Source organism: Python bivittatus, unplaced genomic scaffold, assembly GCF_059951505.1.
Source record: "Python bivittatus isolate LINGU-HERP-01145 unplaced genomic scaffold, Pbiv_v1 ctg000700_np1212, whole genome shotgun sequence".
NCBI lineage: Eukaryota > Metazoa > Chordata > Lepidosauria > Squamata > Pythonidae > Python > Python bivittatus.
Window position 1 is genome coordinate 58998789 of NW_028277098.1, and position 20798 is coordinate 59019586.

Sequence of the window (20798 nt, forward strand, 5' to 3'; positions counted from 1 at the left end):
TTTTGTGCAAACAAGGAAAATATTAGTAAACTTACCTTTTAGTCACTCAAGTGCTTTAAATGTATAAAAACAACATCTGTATTGCTGTTTAGTATTTAGCACAGTTTTAATGAAACACCTGATCTTCCTAGGAAACCTGTATAATATCTTAGTTTAAAATAACTTGGAATTTTGAGGGTACTTGTGGAAGATTTGTTTTCCAGTAAATTTGCATAAAAATGTGAACTAGCTGTAGTAGTCCACTTTACATGCCTAGTAAATATGAACTATGTGTAGTGTGCAATATACAGCATATTGAAAATCAAAATCCAGACATGCATTTCACGTATGTCTAATGAACTTGAACTTTAACATCCTTAATTGGTAAACTTTTTAAATTCCATGGCTATATAATCCTGAAATTATTTTTAGAAATGTTAAGCTACTACATTGAGAGATGGAATATATTTTAAAGAGAAATTCCAAGGTGTACTCAGTATGCAACTTTCTGCATGTAGAGACATTTCTGCTGTATATTTCTGAAACGATACATTTCATATTTGTATATCTCCACTGCAAAACTCTGATGGTTTTATTTTTAGGTAGCATGGTGCAATCTCTCTCTAGTATTTATATGCAGTGATATGTGCAGTTATACTGTGTAAGTGATAATTGGTGTAGAAAATCAGCTGCTCCTGCAAACAGAGAAAATACAGTACGGTATGCAGGGTTTTAAATGCCTGACGGAAAGTAACTTTGTTCTTTATGGCTGGAAATGTGGAAAATTAACAAGCGACTCTTTCTCTGGGACACACCCTGCAAGTGCCTCTATTGAGTGGGGAGAGCACAGCCGGCCTTTGGAAGCCAGAGCCGTGATTTACGGCTGCAGTGTTGACAGCTCAGTGGAACCCACATGCTGTTTGCAGCACCGCCAAGCTGGGCTATGACCCGCCGACCTCTACCCCTGTGCTCCCCCCTCTTGTCTCTCTGCTGTAATAAAAACCTGTCTTGCAGGCAGGGCTACAATGACTTTGTTGTTCAGAAATGTACCAATTTTTTCATGAAATTCTTTTCAAAGCAAAAATAAGGAACGTATGAGGAAATGGGGCTTTGGGAGCTGCCACTTTTGGTACCACAGGCTTGTTTGTGTTAGAATTTATTCTCTGCTTGCAGTCTGCTATTGGCTCCTGAATGGAACTCCTCTTCTCTGGCTGCTTTCCTCCCCCTTCTGGGGACAGCCTCTCTGAAACAGGAGGACACACTTTTCAATGCCTGCGTTCTTCCACAAGTTAGTTCCCTGCCTTTATGTACACCTTTTCCCACTCTTTTTTCTTCGGTGTGGCTATCAGGATTGCACTGCTGAAAACAGAACCAGCCATTCTGCCCTTTCCATCATCTCATATCTCTGAGGCTCCAGAATATAGTTGTGTTCAATTTGGAAACTCAACATTTGATAGCACACAAGTTAATTCATGTATATAAAATGAGAATTTAAGAGAATTAATGGCTCATTTCATTCAACCATTCTCACCCCTTGGTCTAATGGAGGTAATCTTCTGTTAGACCAAGGAGTAACAGAAGGTAAATTGAACTCTTGGTTAAGTACATAGACACATCCTGGTAACAACCGAGGAGTGGTTTACCATTGCCTTCTTAATATATTAGATAATAATCTCCACTTTCCTTGACTAGTATGGTCTTTCATACTGGCTGGAGGGCATTAGATTAAGGAAACCTTATCTAGGCCCACTCTAAGAAAAGGTAATATTTCTTGTACTTATTTGATGGATATGCTATGTGAGTTTAACTTCAGGTTCCTTGAATCTTAGAACTGGACAGACTTTTTAAAAAAAGGTGTCCAGAACATCTGATCTGAGAGCTCAGTGGCTTGCCAAACCACATAATGGTTGAGATGGGGTGGTAATTAGGATCTAAACTGGGTAAAGTTTTCTTGTGTGATTCTCTTGATAGTTGTGGGTATCTGCTCACTAAATAACTACACACAAGAAATGGAGACTCTTCTTGAAACTGCTCTCTCATCAGATAGAGGGCCAGAGTTGGTTTTCTTTGCTTTAATGAGAACTTGCTAAGTTAAAAGCTGCTTTCATTTTAGTAATCAACAAATTTCTTCTAGCTGCATGCTATCAGTTTACAGTACAAAATTATTTAAAGATAACTTTAAGCCACTTTATACATACAATAGAAATAAAGAGAAATATTTTGAACGTATATGGATAAGCTACACTCACCTGAGCTACACTCATATGAATAGTATAAGTATATAATAATCTGTATCCAAACATAATATAGCCCCTCCTAGCATATATCTGCACGTTTCTGATTCTTTCTGCATTTTTAGCAATGCCCTTTTTACTGAAACAGTTATAGAAATAACCATGAGGAAAACTGTGGCTATATTCACATGGGTCCTGAGTCATATGTTATATGCATATGCAGAATATATATTGGGAAACATTAACATCCTCATCATGTAGAGAAAGACTGAAACCTAACCTATTTTGAAATATTATGGTCTGAGGAAGAGATGGATGAATCGTACGCCAATTCTATTTAATCTTCACATTCATGTATTATTTAAAAAATATAAATTCACAGTTATAATTTTAACAGTTATCCTAATATAATACATATTTTGTAGCAATGCATTGGAAAATGTATACAGTGTGAAGGACAACAGTGCACAGTTGAAAGAAAAGCCATTTTCTGATTTGCGCTTGAGAAATATAAATTACTGGTTCATTTAAGAATGCCTATTCCTAGTCTGATTGCATTGCTATTTTACTGTGTGACCAGCTGAAATCATAAACTTTTATCCAATATTTATCTTGAATGGGATTTGAGTAGGAAATAGGATGTAGAGAAAGAAGGCATCAGTGGAGTCCTGTCTGTCAGATCAGGAACCTGAAATCATAAACTTTAATCCAATATTTATCTTGAATGGGATTTGAGTAGGAAATAGAGAGCAGAGAAAGAAGACATCAATGGAGTCCTGTCTGTCAGATCAGGAAAATCCATGGAGTTTTATGTCTTTCCAGTATTTCCTTAATATCATGTACTTACATTAGGGTTATTGGAGTTCCAGGGTATTCCCACTGAGATTGCCAGTTCAGTCTACTTCCATTCAACTTCATTATGCAGCATTTGAAATTGCCAGATCATTCAGTGAGCTCTGGGATATTTCAAGGCTGAAGGTGCATTTCTTCTCCCTTCATACAGAGAAGCATACTAGCAAAACTGCATCACTGTGTAGGAATCATGGTGTTTGAATTAAGCCTATACTTTTATTGATGATACAGACTTTTAGGGACCCTTCTTTGTCCTGCTAGCTTAAACATGTAAGTAGTTATTGTACTTCAGAGTTGATTGCTTTGGGGAAAAAAACTGGAATGAGAATTTAACTTTTTTTCCCTTTATTCTGTCCTATATTTGTTTCTGTCAAGGCTCTTCAGGTGGCAAGGCAGTTCCTTCTGCAGCAGGCAACAGGGCTGACTTCTCCTAGCAGCAATGAAAATAAGCAGCCGGCTGTTCAGGTAAGAGGCAGCAAAAATTTGGGTACTTGCTGTTAAAGTTAATAGGACATGTTTAAAATTCTACTTCAAATATATATCTGAAAATCTGAGCTTCCTTGGTATAACTTTAAAAAGCATTAGTAATTCTGTAAATGTTTTAGTGATTGAATAATATTCTTGTCATGCTAATATTATAGGCATGCTTTTCATTGCCACGCTCTTGTGGTATAGGGCACCACTACTGTTCTCATTACAGAGGTGAGGAAAACTGACATTGTGCTGGTGTTTTCTCCAAGATGGAAGATCTTGTAGCAGTTGAAAATTTGTTTTTCATGTTCTAAGCCGGCACTTATTCTGTAGGCCCTTTCTGTTGGCACTCATTGATAAGGTGTGCAGTCTTGAATGCCTTTCTTGGTGGCCTGTAAAAATAATTGTGATACCTATTATTAGAATCTCTTTGTCTATAAAATAGTTTTTCAGCCATTGGAGATAGAATGACATTTTCTAGATTGCTGTACTTTTAAAATATTTCTGTACCATTATACTGCAATGATTTAAACCATTAAGACTTAGTATCATAGCAGAAGATAGAAATGACTGGACTACCTTAAATAAAGTTTGACAGTTTTCTTCTTCACTTGTAGCCTTACATTTACTTTTCATGATAAGAGCCCTGAGGCCAGCATGGGTAGCACAAGCTAATAAAATAAAGTTTTAAATAATCAGGAGCTTTCTTATGATATAGATGGAAATTGTCAGAATGATCTGGTATTCTGCAGTGGAAAAAAATAATAAAAAGGAAAAAAAAATCCTGTTTTGATTCTTTCAAGAGACAATTTAATTGGGCAACTTCTGGTACTAAAATTTTGGGAATGGAAAAATAGCTTTTCCTTGTCTACTTTATACACACCATGCATAATGTTGTACACCTCAATCATGTCCCCTCTCATTTGCTTCCTTTCTAGATTAAATAGCTCCAAATGTCACAACTTTTCCTCATAGGAAAGCTGTTCCAGTCTCTTGATCATCTTAGTTGCCCTCCTCTAAACCTTCTCTAGGTTCACTATATACTTTTAAGGTGCAGTGACCGGAATTACACGCAATATTGCAGATGCGGTTGCACAATTGATTTACATAAGGACATAATCATATTGGTATCTCTATGTTCAATACCGTTCCTTGTTATCCCTAACATTTTCTTGGCCTTTTTTACAGCGGATGCACACTGTGTTGACATCTTCATTGAACTATTTACCATTATTCCAAGATCTCTTTCTCATCAGTCACTGCTACCTCTGATCCCATTAGTCTGTATGAGTAATTAGAATGTTTGGCACCCATGTATATCACTTTACATTTGCTCACATTGAAAGATATCTGCCATTTTGACACCTACTCCCCTAATGTTCAGAGATCCCTTTGTAGCTCTTTTACAGTCATTATTATTTTTACTAGTCGAAACGATTTAGTGTAATCAGCAAACTTGGCTAATCCGCTAGTCACAACTTATTCCAGATCATTTATAAATATGTTAAAAAGCACTGGTCTCGGACAGAACCCTGGGGGATCCCACTAGTTACATTCCTCCATTGTAAGAAATTGATTTGATTTTCTCCTACTCTTTGTTTTCTGTTTTTTAGTCACTTGCCTATGCACAAGAGGACCTGCCCTTTTATTTCATGGCTGTTTAGCTTGCTAAGAAGTCTTTGATGATGAACTGTATCAAGGGCTTTTTGAAAATCTAAGTAGATGATGTCTACTTGATTGCCCTTATCCACATCTTTATTAACATCTTCAAAAAAATCTCCCTTAGTGGATGTCTCATGTTGGATATCCTTGAGCAAGACCTGTGTCTCCAAATATTTGGTAATTTTATCTTTAATAGCAGTTTCCACTGTGTTCCCCGGAACAGATATTAAACTGACAGACTTATAATTTCCTGGATCTCCCCATGAGCCATTCTTAAAAATTTGAGTTATGCTGGCCACCTTCCAGTCCTCAATGACCCAGGCTGAGTTTAGAGACAGGCTGCATATTTTAGTTAGGAGGTCCACAGTCTTGGCTTTAAGTTCCACCAGAATATGTTCTCTTTTGAGTTTCACAATAGATTTGGACAAAAAAAGACATTAAATACCTAGATGATCAGCCCTAAAATTATCTTGAACATTGGGACTGATGATCTTTGGAAGGGTTGTGGTCAGGTTGTTGGAGGCAGAGAATTATTTGGATACTGAGTGCAATGCTGGAAGAGATGGGTTCAGATTAGCCTGAGTACTTTATGATGATCCCCAGAATCAGTACAGGAAAAAGCAGTAGAGGGAGAAGTGTGAAACCTAATCATATGCAGTTAGAGAAGGTTCCAAAGGCTTACTGAGAAAGAGAGAGCATGAGTACATTTCTGTGAATAAACTGATATTGTTCCACTTTTAAGCTCACAAAATTTTGTTGTTAAATGTGTTACCTAGATAGGGGGCTGAAATAATGGGAATCCAGTTCAGGATTCCAGTAGAAAGGTTCTTGAAGAGTCAGAGGCCTGAAAGAAGGGAAAGCTTTTGTGCTGGGTTCTGTAATTGAGGAGCCCATTCCTATACATATCAGAAAACAATGAACCTCTGCCGTGTCTGCCTGTGCTGCATTGTATGGGAAAACAACCCACCATTCCTAGTCCTGTAGAATTTTCTGAGAAGTCCCACCTGTGGTTTATGCATGTGCATATTTCTATCTGAACAGCAAAGGAACAGTACTTACAAGTCATCAAATCTATTTTTATCTTCTTGCTCATTTTGATGAAGCTGTTCAGGAGAACATTAAGTGGGCAGTCTTGACTACAGATATATGCCTATGTTTGTATAGATAATAAACAGCCATCAGTGAACCAAAAAACATGCACTAATTATGATCATTCACTCATTATCAGTGGGGGAGATGGCAGCACTTGGTGATCTTGGCTAATCTCAAAAAAGTGAAGAAGGGTTGGAACTGGTTAGTGCTTTGTTGGGAGACCACCAGGAAATCCCAGGGCTATAAGTTACACTGGAAAGTTAAAAAAAAAAAAATCCCAGAAATCAGCAATAGCAAATCGCTTATGTAATGTTGCTTAGGAAACAATATGGATGCACTAGGAGTTGATTGTAACTTAAGGAGACTTTAATGTTTTACTTACTTATAAACTAAATCAACAGGCACTGAATCCTTATACTGGACTTGTAAAACTTGTTAGTATCAGGTAAGGTTTTCAGATACTGAGATTTAATGTATCCTAAATTTTATATATGAGATTGGACAACAGAAAATTGAGTGCTATGCCTATCTAGGATATTATATTGATTTGCCCATTACATTGTTGAAAATTGAAATTAAACATGTTTCACTAACCAGTTGAAATATTCTAGATTGAAACAAAAACTTCTGAAAATCATATTTTTTCCTTTCAGAAAAGCTCATCCCCTCTTCATATAATGTCCCAAACTCTGGCTGAATAACATTGTTGGTTCTGTATAATTCAGAAAGTATGGAGGCTCCCTGCTCTGCCATTCTGTGACTGTGGAACTAGATATTATCACAGTCACAGAGCTGTTGCTGTTCTGTGTCTCCCACTCTTACTTACAGCATCTAATGTGTGGGATATCATGTTGTCATGTTCTACACTGCCCTTCCCCCCAAGTGATATCTAGTGATTGTGGTGGGAATGGGGAAATGTATAGCATGATGTCATCACATCACACTTTTGTAGACATTACAAGGAAGAGTGTGAAAGAGACAGAGAAAGAGGTAGCAGCTTTATGCCTTTTGTAACATCTAATTACACCCTGAATCAGTTACACCTCAAGCATCAAGCCTGCTCTTTAGCTTTAAAACTGTAAAACTGCCCTCCTTTCTGCTTTAAAGGTCCCCAGAGACATAGCCAAGGTGGAGGTCATTGTACATACTAGCAAGGTTAGTGGACTTGGGATATGCAAAGGGTTGCCAAATGAGCATAAATTAAGGTCTAAAGGAGGAACAGAAAAAAGGAGGGGAAGCCCAAGTGAGTGGAAAGTGACAATTTTAAATAGCTGTGTGGAGGGGCTCTCCCTTTAGGCTAATTAAATTTATTGGCAAACAGCAGGATACTTTATTAGAGCCATGTGGGTTTAATTAACAAAGGAAAGTAATTAGTATGTGCTATCCTGGAACTGAAGGTCCTACCTATATCAGTTTGAATTCCCCCCCAAATCTGCTGAAAATAGCAGAAATCTCATAGAAGAGGACATGAAGAAGGAGAAGTTTTCCCTTTTCTGATTATCTAGATGCTCCAGATGGCAAAATCCCTGTGATGATCTTGATATTTTTGATCTCATGTTTTGTTTAAATGCATCTGAAATAAAACAAGGGGATTATCTTGTCCGTTGTTTCTCATTCCTTTTTGCGTGCGTATACCCTGTCCTCGAGTATGCTCTGTTTCCTTCTTAACCAGGTTCTATTTATTTTTCACAGAGGCTATCTGCCTCCCAAACTGTACAACTGAATCTGCATTATGTTCCTTTGAGAGCAGAAGTTATTTTTTTCTCATTTCTTGATGCCCAGCATTATTCATTTTATACTCATGTTGGAAAGGTGGTTGAAGACACTTCTGTTCAGATCAAATGAGGACATGATTATTAGCAGTATTAAAGTTCAGTGTGCCAAGATTCACTTTTCAGAGAAGCCTAGTGTCTTTGAACTCTTTTCTCCACTTTCCACAACTCAGCAAAGAAAAGCCAGATCAGAAGCCATTCCAGAAAAATAGTTTAACTCACATGTTCTAATCTCATTCCACTTGTAAGGGGACTTTCCTTTATTTCAAGAATTTTCAAATAAAGCCCTGCTGTGAGTTTTCTACTAACTTTCTCGTTTTCTGATGGTGTCTTGAAAACACCATAAAAATGCCATATCTTAAGAAAGTTTGTGAGACATGATGGAATCCAGATCCACCTAGAAATATTTTTTTTTCTGTGTCTCTTTTTCTTCTTCCTTCTCCATCCTCACACCTGCTCTGAAAGGAGTAGCCATTCTGCAGACAGGCCACCAGTTTCATTAATGAGTTTAACTGAAAGTGAAGAAGGCAAAATCACTGTTGATATTAACAGCAATAATTCATCAGGGCTTCTCCTGAGCCAACAGTTAGCTTTTTCCAATAGCTTTTTCAGGAAGGAAATGCAGTCACTGAGTGGAAAACATCTTTAAAGAACAAAGGCAGTAAGGGTGAAGTCAGATTCCTGTAATCTCTGAGCGTCTTCCCTTTTTATTTTTGTATGAATACGCATGCCCATCTTTCCGATATTTTTCCTATTGTTTTTCTCCCCTTCTGTTTTCTTTTCATTTTTTTAGTGATTATTAAGCGTGTGAGTCTGGATTCTGTAGCTTTCTTTCTAAACTAGTCCCATTCTGTCATTATCTGTTTATCTTGCCTTTCACCTTCACTTGTTCCTGGTCTGTTTTCTCTCTTGCACTTTGTTTTTTATGGTCCTTTTGCTTTGTCTCTCTCCTTAACACCACTCTTGCTCCACCCTTTCCTAGTCTCCTTTCTGTCTATCTTGGTAGCTTTCTTAATGTTAACAGAGCCTGATGTTCTCCCTCCCTCCCTCTCTCTTTCTGTGTTGCAAAAGCACTTGTGAAAATTGTAGGCATGAGTCAGGCATAACTCATAACTCAACAGCCTCTCTCCCCTCCTTATTCTCCAGCAGTATAACCAGAGGAGGATCCAAATGAGGGAAGATACAGGATTAAGCAGACTTTTTTGAAAGGAAATTTATCTAACAGTGGAATGGTGTGGATGAGACTGACCAGGTGTTTTCTTCAGGTGGGAGTACTGATAGAAAGTATGTTTGTGTGAATGAAGAATGTATTGATAGAATGTGTAAAGACGTCTGTAGTATATCAAAGTATTTTGAATTTGAACTTTCATATAAATTCTGCAGCCATAGACAAGTTCATGTGAAGCAGACATGCTTCTATGACTGTCAGAGAAACAAAACCAGACTTTATCCCTGCCTGCCTGCCCCCCCCCGCCCCCCACTTGCCAGGCTTTGGTAATTGTTTTCCACTCTTGCTCCCAACTCTCATTAAAAAGAAAGCAGAACTCTTTCTCCAGTCCAGTAGCTTCTGAACGCTACTATAACGTTTTCCTTTACAAAGAGGATAGAAAGTATTACAAACAAACTGCACAGCTAGAAAGGAAAGTAGAGCTTTCTAATGTTGAAGTGAGAGTTAGCACAAGTATAAGCCCACTGATTGGATATGGTGTGGCAGAAGAAAGAAAGGCTAAGGTGATAGTTTTAAACTTTTCCCTTCAGGTTTGGTAGCACTGTACTCGTGAATATTCTATAGTGTATTCATGAATATTGAGAAATGCCAAAGCTGTATTGTTGATCTTATTGATACCATACAATGTCAGATACCAGAATTTGCCCACTACAAAAATGAAGTTTAATCAAACAATTCATTACTTTCATATCTCCTTAATTTGGTTTTGTAATGGCATTTTAACAAACTGAACAAAATTGACTGCCTGCTACCTGCCTTTGGGGTCTCTACAGAATTTTGGACTGGACCATACTCTGATCCATTAGTCTGGATTTGGAGCCACATATAGATGGAAACTACCTTATATGTGTAGCTAGACTCTAAAATTTGAAGTTGAGAAGTTTCCTACAGAACAAACTTGTCAAGCTTAAATTGTCTGCATTGACCACTTTTGCCCTGCCAAATATATTGTCTGGGGAGCCCAGCACAGACTGAGGCTAACCCTCTATATCTGGCTTGCATGGGCCAGAAGTACTAAAATAATGAATCTGTTTCAGTTTGATAGTTGTATGGATAATGTATCTCAGTGAGATAAGTGAAGTGCCTGTCTGTTTTATTTAGAGTTCACAAAGTTAATGTAAGCCAACATCCAGAAAAATTCTAACTTTAAGCAATTTTTTTGTTGTTGAAAAGGGTCACTCAGATTAGAATAACTTGTGGAACTTTCATGTAGAGGACATTCAGTAGATATGAACTTTGTGAATTCTGATGCATATCATCCAGACTAATGTGTGAAAAGGAATTATAATGATTTATCAAATTGTATTTTTTTTCAAAGTTCACAATGCTGTTTTTAGCTCATGAAAAATTTCTAAAACATACACTTTGAACATAAAATATGTATATATGTGCCTATTTGTCATATACATTTAATTATATATTTATATACAAATTGTGTGGATTTTGAACAAAAATATTACACATTAAATATAGAAATGGGATCTGAAATGTAATGTTCAGATTACAAATGATCACTAGTGAAATAGAAATGGTCTGGAAGTTGATTTATCCATACCTAGTCCAAGGAAGAGCCAGTCTGATGTAGTGGTTAAGGTACCAGTCTAGAAACCAGAAGGCCGTGAGTTCTACTCCCACCTTAGGCAAGAAGCCAGCTGGGTGACCTTGGGCCAATTCCTTTCTCTCAGCCCTAGGAAGGAGGCAATGGCAAACTATTTCTGAAATCTTGCCAGGAAAACTGCAGGGACACCAGGCAGTCATCAGGAGTCAAAAACTGACTTGAAAGCACAAAAAAAAAAAAGTCCAAGGAAACCAAATAGTCACCTTCTAACCTTTGGTTCAAGAGGAACATCTCACATTCACTTGAGTTATATCATTTGCATTTTATTGTGACCTCTGAGTAAACATGTGATATCAGGAAGAGTATTGTAAATATTTTATGGACTATTGACTTCCTGGAGAGTAATGGTGGATTGAAGACAGCTCCATTTTTGTGGAGCTGATTACTCTGGCGGATAAGAGGAGCCGGCAAAGGATCCATCTCTTTGGAACCATCTCCAGACAAAGGAGATGATTGGATCACCCACAAGTGCTCTTTACAGAGGCTCTTGTGAAGAGATCGCAAATTAGCGATCTCCGGCGGGTTGACTGCTCTGGGAGTCATGGGAAACATCGAGCCCAGGCCACAGGTCGGAGCCTTCAGAAGGACCCTAGGTTCGCATACACTTCCTCTTTTAATTGACAGAGGAAACTACCTATTATCAATCTATCTGGAAATTAAAAACCTTCTGAAGGGCAAGTTGCTGCACACTTGGAGATTTTCCTTCTATCCTTGAAGAAAGAAGATTTAAGTAAGTTTAAAGATTAAAAAGAAAAAAATAGTTTTTGGAAATAGCAAAAGGCAGTTTAAAATGTTGGTTGTGGTCAGTGAAGGGGCCAGTTGGATTTGAAATAATAGTTTTTTATAGACTTCTAAATTTTATAAAAATACATAAAAATGATGATTTGGAATTAACTGTAAGAAATCTTACTGTGGGAAAGTTTTGACTCTGAAAAGAAATAAATGATTGGGTTTTGAAGTTTAACTAGAGGGAACCAGAGAGCAATTAAAGGAGAAGATACTTACTAACATAATGGAGGAATGTTATTTTACTGTTGAAGAATTTAAGTTGAACAATGTGTTCAGGACTTATTTTTAAAACTTTTGATGCTCCTAAAGTAGAGTTAACAGAGGTTATGGAAGAAGAAAAGACTCTATTGGATAAAACAGAGGCTGAGGATGATTTGAATAGGGATCTTAAAATGGACTTTAAAAAACTGCCAGACTATAAAAGAGATATTGAAGACATGGAAGATGTTGTGGGTTTGAAAAGGGACTTAAAAATGTTTGACTACAAGAGTGAAATGGAGAAAGAAGCTGCATTGGACCTACAAATTATGTTAGATGATGTTTTAACAATTAAAGGGGATATTCAGATAATCAGAAGAGTAACTCTGAGGGCTATTTTATTCTGGATCCACAGAAGGGAAGTATGAAAACAGACGGAGAAAATGTTAAGAGATTGCTATGTGGGACTTTATTTGAAGAAGTGACTGAAGATCAAGCCTCTTCAAAGGAAGAAAAAGTTATTCAAAGTGGACTTATTTGATCAGGGTTGAATTCTACAAGTTGTGATTCTGGGTTGTTACTATTGGAATCTTTTCTTATGGCCAGGCGTGTACAACAAGGATTTAAAGATTGTTTTCATATGGGGATGAAGTTTCTATGTCCTATTTGTTAGAGAAAGTTATAGGTTTGAATGTAAAAGGGACCTATTTGATTTAGTTTAAGATATATATGTTGCTATTATTGGTATTTTTATGCCTATGGGGATAAATCTTCTATGTTTTACTTATTAGAAAAAGTTATAGTTAAAATGCGTAATGGATTTAATATATGGGTTATTATTACTGGTGCTCTTAATGCATTTGCTGTGTAAGATTGATTTATGATTTTTTTAAAATAATGTGGTTATTATTAAGGGATGACAAATGGGAAGAAGAGTTTTTTTCTGTAATACTAGAGAAGGTCTTAAGTTATTGCAAATGTATATACTTGTTTGGAGGAGGGAGTCACCTTTTGTATGTGTTTCTTTTTCTTTTCTCTCTCTCTCTCTTTTCTTTTTTAGTTTTATTAGCTTTTATCTATGTAAAACTTTAATAAAGATATTATAAAATATTTTATGGATTATTTATATTGTTTTCTAAAGTGTTTTACAGCTATGCAAAGATACTGTAATTGTTATTTTATGCAGGATTTCTGAAACATGACATTAAAATTAGTTACATAGATCAGTGACAAGCTCTTGCCCAAGTGAACAAATCCTAGGAGTTCTTAATATTATTCTTAGCCATCTGCTATTTCATTCTCTCTTTGATTTGTTATATTTCTTAATTTGTCACTTGTCTCCCTTTTGATCTGCACATATCACATGCACATTCATACACATACAGGTAGTCCTCAACTTACAACCACAATAGCGATCAGAAAATTAGTTGTTAAGCAGTGTGGTCATTAAGTGAGGCATCATGTGACCGCACCCAATTGTATGACCTTTTTGCCATGGTCATTAAGCAAAACATGTGACTTCCCTGCTGGCTTCCCCATTGACCTGGCTTGTTAGAAGCTGGCTGGGAAAGTCACAAATGGCGATCATATGACTGCAGGACGCTGCAACCGTCATAAATGCATGATGGTCGTCAAGTGCCCGAATCACAATCCCATGACCATGAGGACTCTGCGATGATTGGAAGTGCGAGGACAGGTCCTAAGTCACTTTTTTCAGCACCATTGTAACTTTGAATGGTTGCTAAACGAATGGTTGTAAGTTGAGGACTACCTGTATGCACTCAGTGATTCACTTGCTGTTGTTTCTAGTCCAGTAATTACATTCCTGAATATTTTTATCAATTATTCCATTTTAAAGTTATTATCTTCCCAGAGAGATGCGGTTGATTTATTTAAAAAGCGAATCTTCTGCTGATCCAAACTTTCAGTTGCAGGCCTCCATGAATTTTTTTTTCTTAGTTTAGATTATAAATTTGTAGGAAAGTATCAGTATCCACTTGGCCTTTGAACTAGTTACACATGCAGGTACCAGAAAAGTGATAATCTCTGTTTGATATGGATTAAGAAGTTTTGAAGTTTGTCTGAGATGGAACAATTAGATTTCAGTGATCTTGAATCTGCTATATATGTTCTTATAATCTGAGGTAATTTCATGTTCTAATAATTATCAATTCTATCATAGATGAGTTATTGTCTAAAAGAAAGAGCAGGAATAACTGAATTTACTCCAGGAGTAACACTGAAGTTCAACTCTCTGCTCTGACTTATGGCATATTCTAATTTTTACATATATGAGAGCATGATGCTAATGTAATTCACTCCACATCCCTAAGCCAGTATTTTACACTTGGAAGTTCAAATTATGCAGTGATGACAAATTACAGAAACCAAGTTTTTTCTGTATAAAGTTACTTAATTTTAATAGTATATTGTAGTTGCACATTTGTATTCACTCTGCTTCATTTTTTTCTGTTTGTTTGTTTAGAGAGATATTGTATGTACCAACTGAAATACAGGGTTTTTATTTCATGCAATCTGTGCAATGTGAAAATGTCCCAATCCCTATTCAAAAAGTGAACCTCCTAGATTTTTTGTAACAAGACTGTTCACCTCCTTCAAGGGAATATTCCTTGCATGCAGAATTACCTACTGTATGTACAAACTGTCACTTTGATTGCAATTTTTATGTATTAATGCTTTTCAGTATAATAATGAACCACAGTATATAAAATCCATAAGAATAATACTGGGCCACTAAAAAGTGTATATAAATAGCTTGGTGACTGCCAGATTCTCTTCCTTGTTATTTTGCATGTTTTTAAAACACTTTATTCATGGTAAATAATTGAGATGCTGAAATGCTGCAAAGTTAAGTTCCTGGTTATATCTTTAGGTCCAAATGAATGGTAGTGCCACAGTCCAGTGCTTCATTTTGCAATATGCTTATTAAAGTCCCTCTTTTTCTCTGACCATAATTTTTGAAAATAGGTAGGGTTCAGGTAAATATTAGAATACAAGCCCTACGATACATGTATCACAACAGAAGAAAAATATGTCTCAAAACATGTTCCCCCTTATATGTGATAAAGTCTTGAGACCCCCAAAATGTTAAATATAACTCTTGTCCATCAAAAGATGGCTCACCCTTGACTTCAAATAACTCAGTACATTTCACAAACGAATGGGAACTTAAACTTGTATCCCCAATTCATTTTGGCACTCTTAACAATGATGCTCTGATGGATTTCTTTCTTTCCAACCATTTTGGCTATAGAATTTGGAGGTCCATGAACCAATGGTGTGGTTTCAAAATATTATTCTAAATTCTGCTTGGGAGACTGAATTGGCTGCAAGATTATGGCCATTTCTAAAAGTTCTGGTAATGAGAAAACACTCTTTTCTCCTTGAAATTTTGTCCATTTCTGAAAGAAGACTAAGGGGTAAATTTGCCATTTCAAGAAATGTTTGTAACCAAAGAAGAACAGTACAGGGAAAGAGTAGCAAGTTTGGAGCAACTGCAGGAAATTGCTTTTCTTCTGTCTGTGTGGCAAGAGGGCACTGGTGTGGAAAAGTGTATTTTGCTGATCTGAACTTGAGTGAAATGGGTAATGAAGACAGATCAATATTAGCTCTTCTACATTCACTCACTTGAGGAAAAACAGAACTTCCTCTGTATGTGTTGTGCAGCTGATTTTTTTCTTTTAGTTGGTCATACTAGAGTTGATTCTATTATTCTCTCCCATGCTTTGATTGTGCTCCTTTTTTATTCATTCTGTTTTCTGGTTACAGCTCTTACTTTGTGTTGGTATCCAGAAAATTGGTAATGTTTTAAAGAGACACTATAAGACAATCCTGTGTTCCATATAAATGTGCCCTGCATAGGTCATTCAGTCATAATAACTTTTGGTGCAAGTCTGATAAATGCAGTTTTCTGAGTAATCACAGGAGATTTGTCAGCTTTCATGAAACCTTAACATGAAAAGCACATAAGAACACATTGTGCTTCTGTCCAGGAATACTGATGTGTCTCCCCCAAAGTTGTTCTTATTCTGTTCTTAGAATTTGTAGAGTTCTGTGGATTTAGGCGTATCTCGTGGACCTTGGCTTCATTTAGATTAACAACATGGTGTCCATCTCAGGCCACCTGTTTAGGAATATTTTTAGTTCAACTTGTGGCAGTTAAAAATCAATTTTGCACAATGCATGGATAATATAGGACTTCAGCTGTAGTACTCATACAAAGTTAAGTAGTTGGAATGCTTTCTTAAAATATAAGTGGGGCTAGCTACTAAATCTGTGTGTGTGTGTGTGTGTGTGTGTGTATGTGTGTATATATATATATATATATATATATATATATATATATATATAAGAGAATACAGCAAGAGTTAAATTTGTACAGAAACTTGTGGGCATTTATATATGTCTACGATGCTACAGTAATTTAAAATATTGTGATTCCACTGTAAGCCAAAGAAGGTTCCCAGAGCAGTTTTATATATCAAAGACAAGAAAGGCAACCCTGTTTCTTGGGCATATCATCTAAAAAATGCGATTCAAAAGGAAAATTAATCAGGGAAGAAGGAATAAAAGCATTCTGGTACACTAATTTTTAATATTGCAAAGTTCTTACACCAGCCAGTTGAAATGTAAAATAATTCAAAGAGAGAAGCCAAATGTTGCTAGTCTCTTCCTATACCTCTTTTCATTGCAGCCTGATGTAATGGAGCTTCTGCATAACAGTTCATGAAGAAAAATGCTTAGGGTGAAAGACCAAAACAGGGAAATGGGCAACCTGCAGCTTTTACTTTGTGGCCCAATGAGAAATCACCAAATACTGTCAGTGTGATTTTTCGATGACCTTTTAGTGGGAAATGAAATAAAATTAGGTGTGCTAAGTTTTCAATAGGTGTAATGTATCTTTTTAAGATGTTAAAATATCTTAATTCCTTTCCCCCATGAGAAGGGTGGAATATATCAGTCTTATTCCTGATGATGATGTCATTACCATACCACGATCCTCATCTACTGATTCTTTTTTAAGTGTGGCCCATAGTTGTGAAAGGAGTGCCAGCCCATGGAATAAGATTTATCTTAAATGAGTACCTGGATACATTGTATGCAATATCACAATTATTTCCTTGTAACACTTGATTCCCTCATTCCTGTTCCTCAAGACAAATGTATAATCTAGGTATTTATTTTCCTTGAGGAATATTTATTTTAAAAAACTGTTCTGGGGACATATTTCATCTAGCAAGACCATTCAGCTGAAGACCTGCAATGCTCTGATTCTTTGATAACTGAATGGAAGTTTTCCTGCTGTGCGCCAAGAGATCTCCCTCCTGTCTCTCACATTCACACAGAATTGTGTCAATGTTGCAGTCATGTTTTAATAATCTAGGCTACTTGGCTCTTCTTTTAATTATATATATCCAGGTTTCAACTTCTTTGAGCCCTGTTCAGGCATCGTGCCAATACGAATTATACAAATGTGGATAAAGGCTGTGGGGCTGCCCATATGCAGCCTCCCCTTCCCTATTTCTAATTCTGTCTGGCTGAATGGGGTAGAACTCTCCAGTTTTATGAAGGCTGGGGCTCTACTCACTTTCAACCAAATGCAAATACAGAAACCCCTTTCAGAACCTGTGCTCAGTCTGAGGAGGTTTGAGGCTGAACAGGTGAGTTTGGCACCTGATATACTTACGTGGGTGTATTGCGCGTGACCTTATGTCCTTGCGTGTGTTTGCAAATCCTGTTTGGTATACTGCTTGAATAGAGCTACCATTTCTTCCTTAACATGATGCTTGTCTTCTACCCACAAACAGGCTAACCTTTTGCATTTTGTCTTTAATTAGAGTATAATGGGATTCCTGCTGAAGCATCTTGAAAAGGCATCTCCATTCTGATGCCTTATCAAAGCTTTGTTATAAGACTAGAGCTGTTAGTAAGCAGTTTTGTGGAGTGGCAACAGGCCAACAAGTGAGTCACTGCCTGCCTTAGCTCACTGTCTGCTAGATGCCAGCTATGACACACCCGTACCCACAAACCATTATTGAAGAGAGAAATTCATGCGCTCTGTCTGCAGGCATAATGCTTCTGTTGTTGCTGGGAGTGTTAATTTTTAGAGAGAAGAGCCTATTACTGTAAAACTTAAAAGCAGGCTTGGGACTAGTCAGTAGAAACTTCCATGGTAATTTAACTGTCCTTGAACTCATGTTAGTATATACTATTTCTATCATCTTTAGTCTGTGGTGTGCAAAGTGGTGTGCAATTCCTAAAAAATTGGGGGGGGGGTTCCTTTCCTTTCCTTTCCTTTCCTTTCCTTTCCTTTCCTTTCCTCCTACCACAAATTGAAGCTACTAATAGCTTAGCAAAAGAGATATATATTTCAGCTTCTTACTGTTTATGGATCCTGAAATCTTTTATTTGGGGGGGGGGGGGTCTTGTAGAATGTAGAATGCTGAAGGCTGCAGTAAGAAAGTGGGTGGGATCAGAACAAAGAAAAGGGAATGTGAGTAAAGGAAGAGGAAGAAGGATGACTTTTAGTCCACATCTTTCTCCACACCAACCCAATGGACTGACTAAGAAATTGGAAAAATAGTATGTATTTTTCCCATACTGTTGGAAGCTATAGGAATGAGACCTAGGAACCCATTCCCTCTTTTTATGATAGCAAGTATGAATTAGAGATGCTACTTCTTAAATCTTTTCCCTATTTCTACCTCAGTCTACTCTTTATCTGCAAGTACAATTACAATAATAATCAAATTTACCAACAATTAAATTGCTAGCATTATAGTATCCTGTTAAGTATTTCACTTTGTCTACTATAGAACTGCACTTTGTAAATGTTGTTCATCAGAATGTTGTTTTACTTTCCTCATTTGCTTCTACTTGATCTAGTTTATATCAGAGCTCCTGCCAAGTTGAAAACTATAACTTACAATGCTATTAATTTTTGGTTCTCTTTACCAAAAGTGTATGGGTTGTATCATGAACTGAAACTTCCAACATCTCCCATCATTGGCCATGCTAGTTGAGTATGCTGGGAACTGAAGTTGAACAACACCTAGAGAACTGTTCATCCCTACTTTAGGGCAACCACACTGCCATTTTGACTGGCATTATTGGAAGTAAAAAATTATGCTCCCTTTAATGTAGCTGCCCTCATTAGAATTGTCTTATGAAATAGGTTGAAGTCATTTCTTTTGGGGTGTTTTAATGCTGCTTGTGCCCTATGCTGTCTGGGTGCTCATTTAGTTTCATTTACACTGTAAAATTTAGCAGGCAGAAGAGAAATTAATGAGCATGGCCTTCATAACTATCTAATATTCTAGAACTATTTAAGAATATTGCTTTAAAGAATAGCTTCAACAGGTTTTTCTGTATGAATTATTTCCAGGATTAGGAAATCTTATCAGCATACCTCTGTGTAAGATTCAGATGTGACCACCAACTTGGCCATATAGAATGAAATTATTTGACAAGTCTACTTCCTTATTATTGATCTAGACTTTCTTAATGGTAAATTAGCAGCAAAACTATGCAAAGGGGTAATGTTTTTCCACTGGTTTTTGCAAGCATAGCAGAACAGTTAGCTCAAGCAATGCCTTACCTAGCGTAATTCTGGTGACTAGTGCAGTAGCTCCTGCAAGTGGAATCAAGTACCGGATTTGATGAACCATTGACCACAGATACTTGGCAAGCAGTAGAGATTTCCCTCTAGTGAAAGTGGATAATTGAATAGAAATCATTTTTTAACATTCAGCATTGATTATCAAGCACATTATGAATGGTTATTGAGGAGGGTATTCCATTTATATAAGAGGAGCTTTAAATTCATCAAGCAGTCTATCTTATTATTTACTCTTCTCATTACTCTCCTGACTCCTTTTAAGATTATGAAATGAGATTTCATCTTAAGAAAGGAAACAAAATAACTGAGCAAAATATTCTTCAACCCGCTGTCAATATAGCTATTTCAAAAGTTTCCAGTGGTTTTCATTATTACTTTCTATTCTAAGTAGCTGTGTGACTTTCCATATCTGCTATTTTGATAGTGACAGTAAAAATTCCTCCCACCCATATAGGGTAGAGGCAAATGCATTTGAGAAGGTTTAATATATGTGACTCACAATGGAGTCCTGTGAAGATGATAGAATTAGCAGAAATGGCAACATTGACCTGTTGGATCAGGGATAAAGTAATAAGTACTTTCTTAAAGGATTGGAAACCCTTTATGGACTTTTTGCTGAAAATGGATAAAAATGACTTGATGATTTCTGGATTTGCTGATTGAAAAGGGTTGAATATGGGAAGAAATGAACTATGTGATATAACCATGATGAGGGAGGAGTGACAATAAGTATGTTTGTAACTGTTTTAAGGAAGATCAAAAGTCGCTTCTTTAAATGTTTTCTACTTCTCTTATCTATTGCTCTTTATGTTTTCTCTTTTTCTTAATTTTGTTTTCTATACTTTTTCCTATGTTTATCTTTTTATCTGTTTAAAAATTTCTAATAAAATTATGATTAAAAAAAAGAGAAGGCTTAATATATGTGCATTATATATTTGATCCCTACATTTAGGGTAAAGTATTGCATCTCTAGCTATGCAGATAGCCAAGACCATATATTAATTGATTTATATTCTGTTTTTCTGTTCATTTTAAATACTCGTTGGTTATCAGCAAATAACATAAAATTAAAAAGCCATAGTGGAAGAGATGTGCCTTCAGAATTAGCAACTAAGAGGGTAAAGATCACCTGTAGCACCATAGGGTGTACATTTCATAGCTTGAGAGGAATGTAGACCTTCTTCTGCATGTCTAATACACAGCCTCACAAACAGACGAAGTATATTTGGATGGCCTCAGCTGAATAATTCATAACAGGAGAAGG

The 20798-nt window shown here is 36.5% G+C and overlaps 1 protein-coding gene across 6 annotated transcripts in view; it reads left to right on the forward strand.

Annotated features, from left to right (window-relative positions):
- Positions 1–20798, forward strand: part of FOXP4 (forkhead box P4) — a 181540-nt gene that overhangs the window by 91407 nt on the left and 69335 nt on the right. For all 6 annotated transcript variants that reach the window (XR_015798494.1, XM_088154112.1, XM_088154115.1 and 3 more), the window contains one exon: positions 3441–3530. Coding sequence is in view for 4 of the 6 variants with exons in the window: in XM_088154112.1 (XP_088010238.1) it covers positions 3441–3530 (90 nt within the window). In the remaining 2 variants the exon portion in view is untranslated. The remainder of the gene's footprint in view (positions 1–3440; positions 3531–20798) is intronic.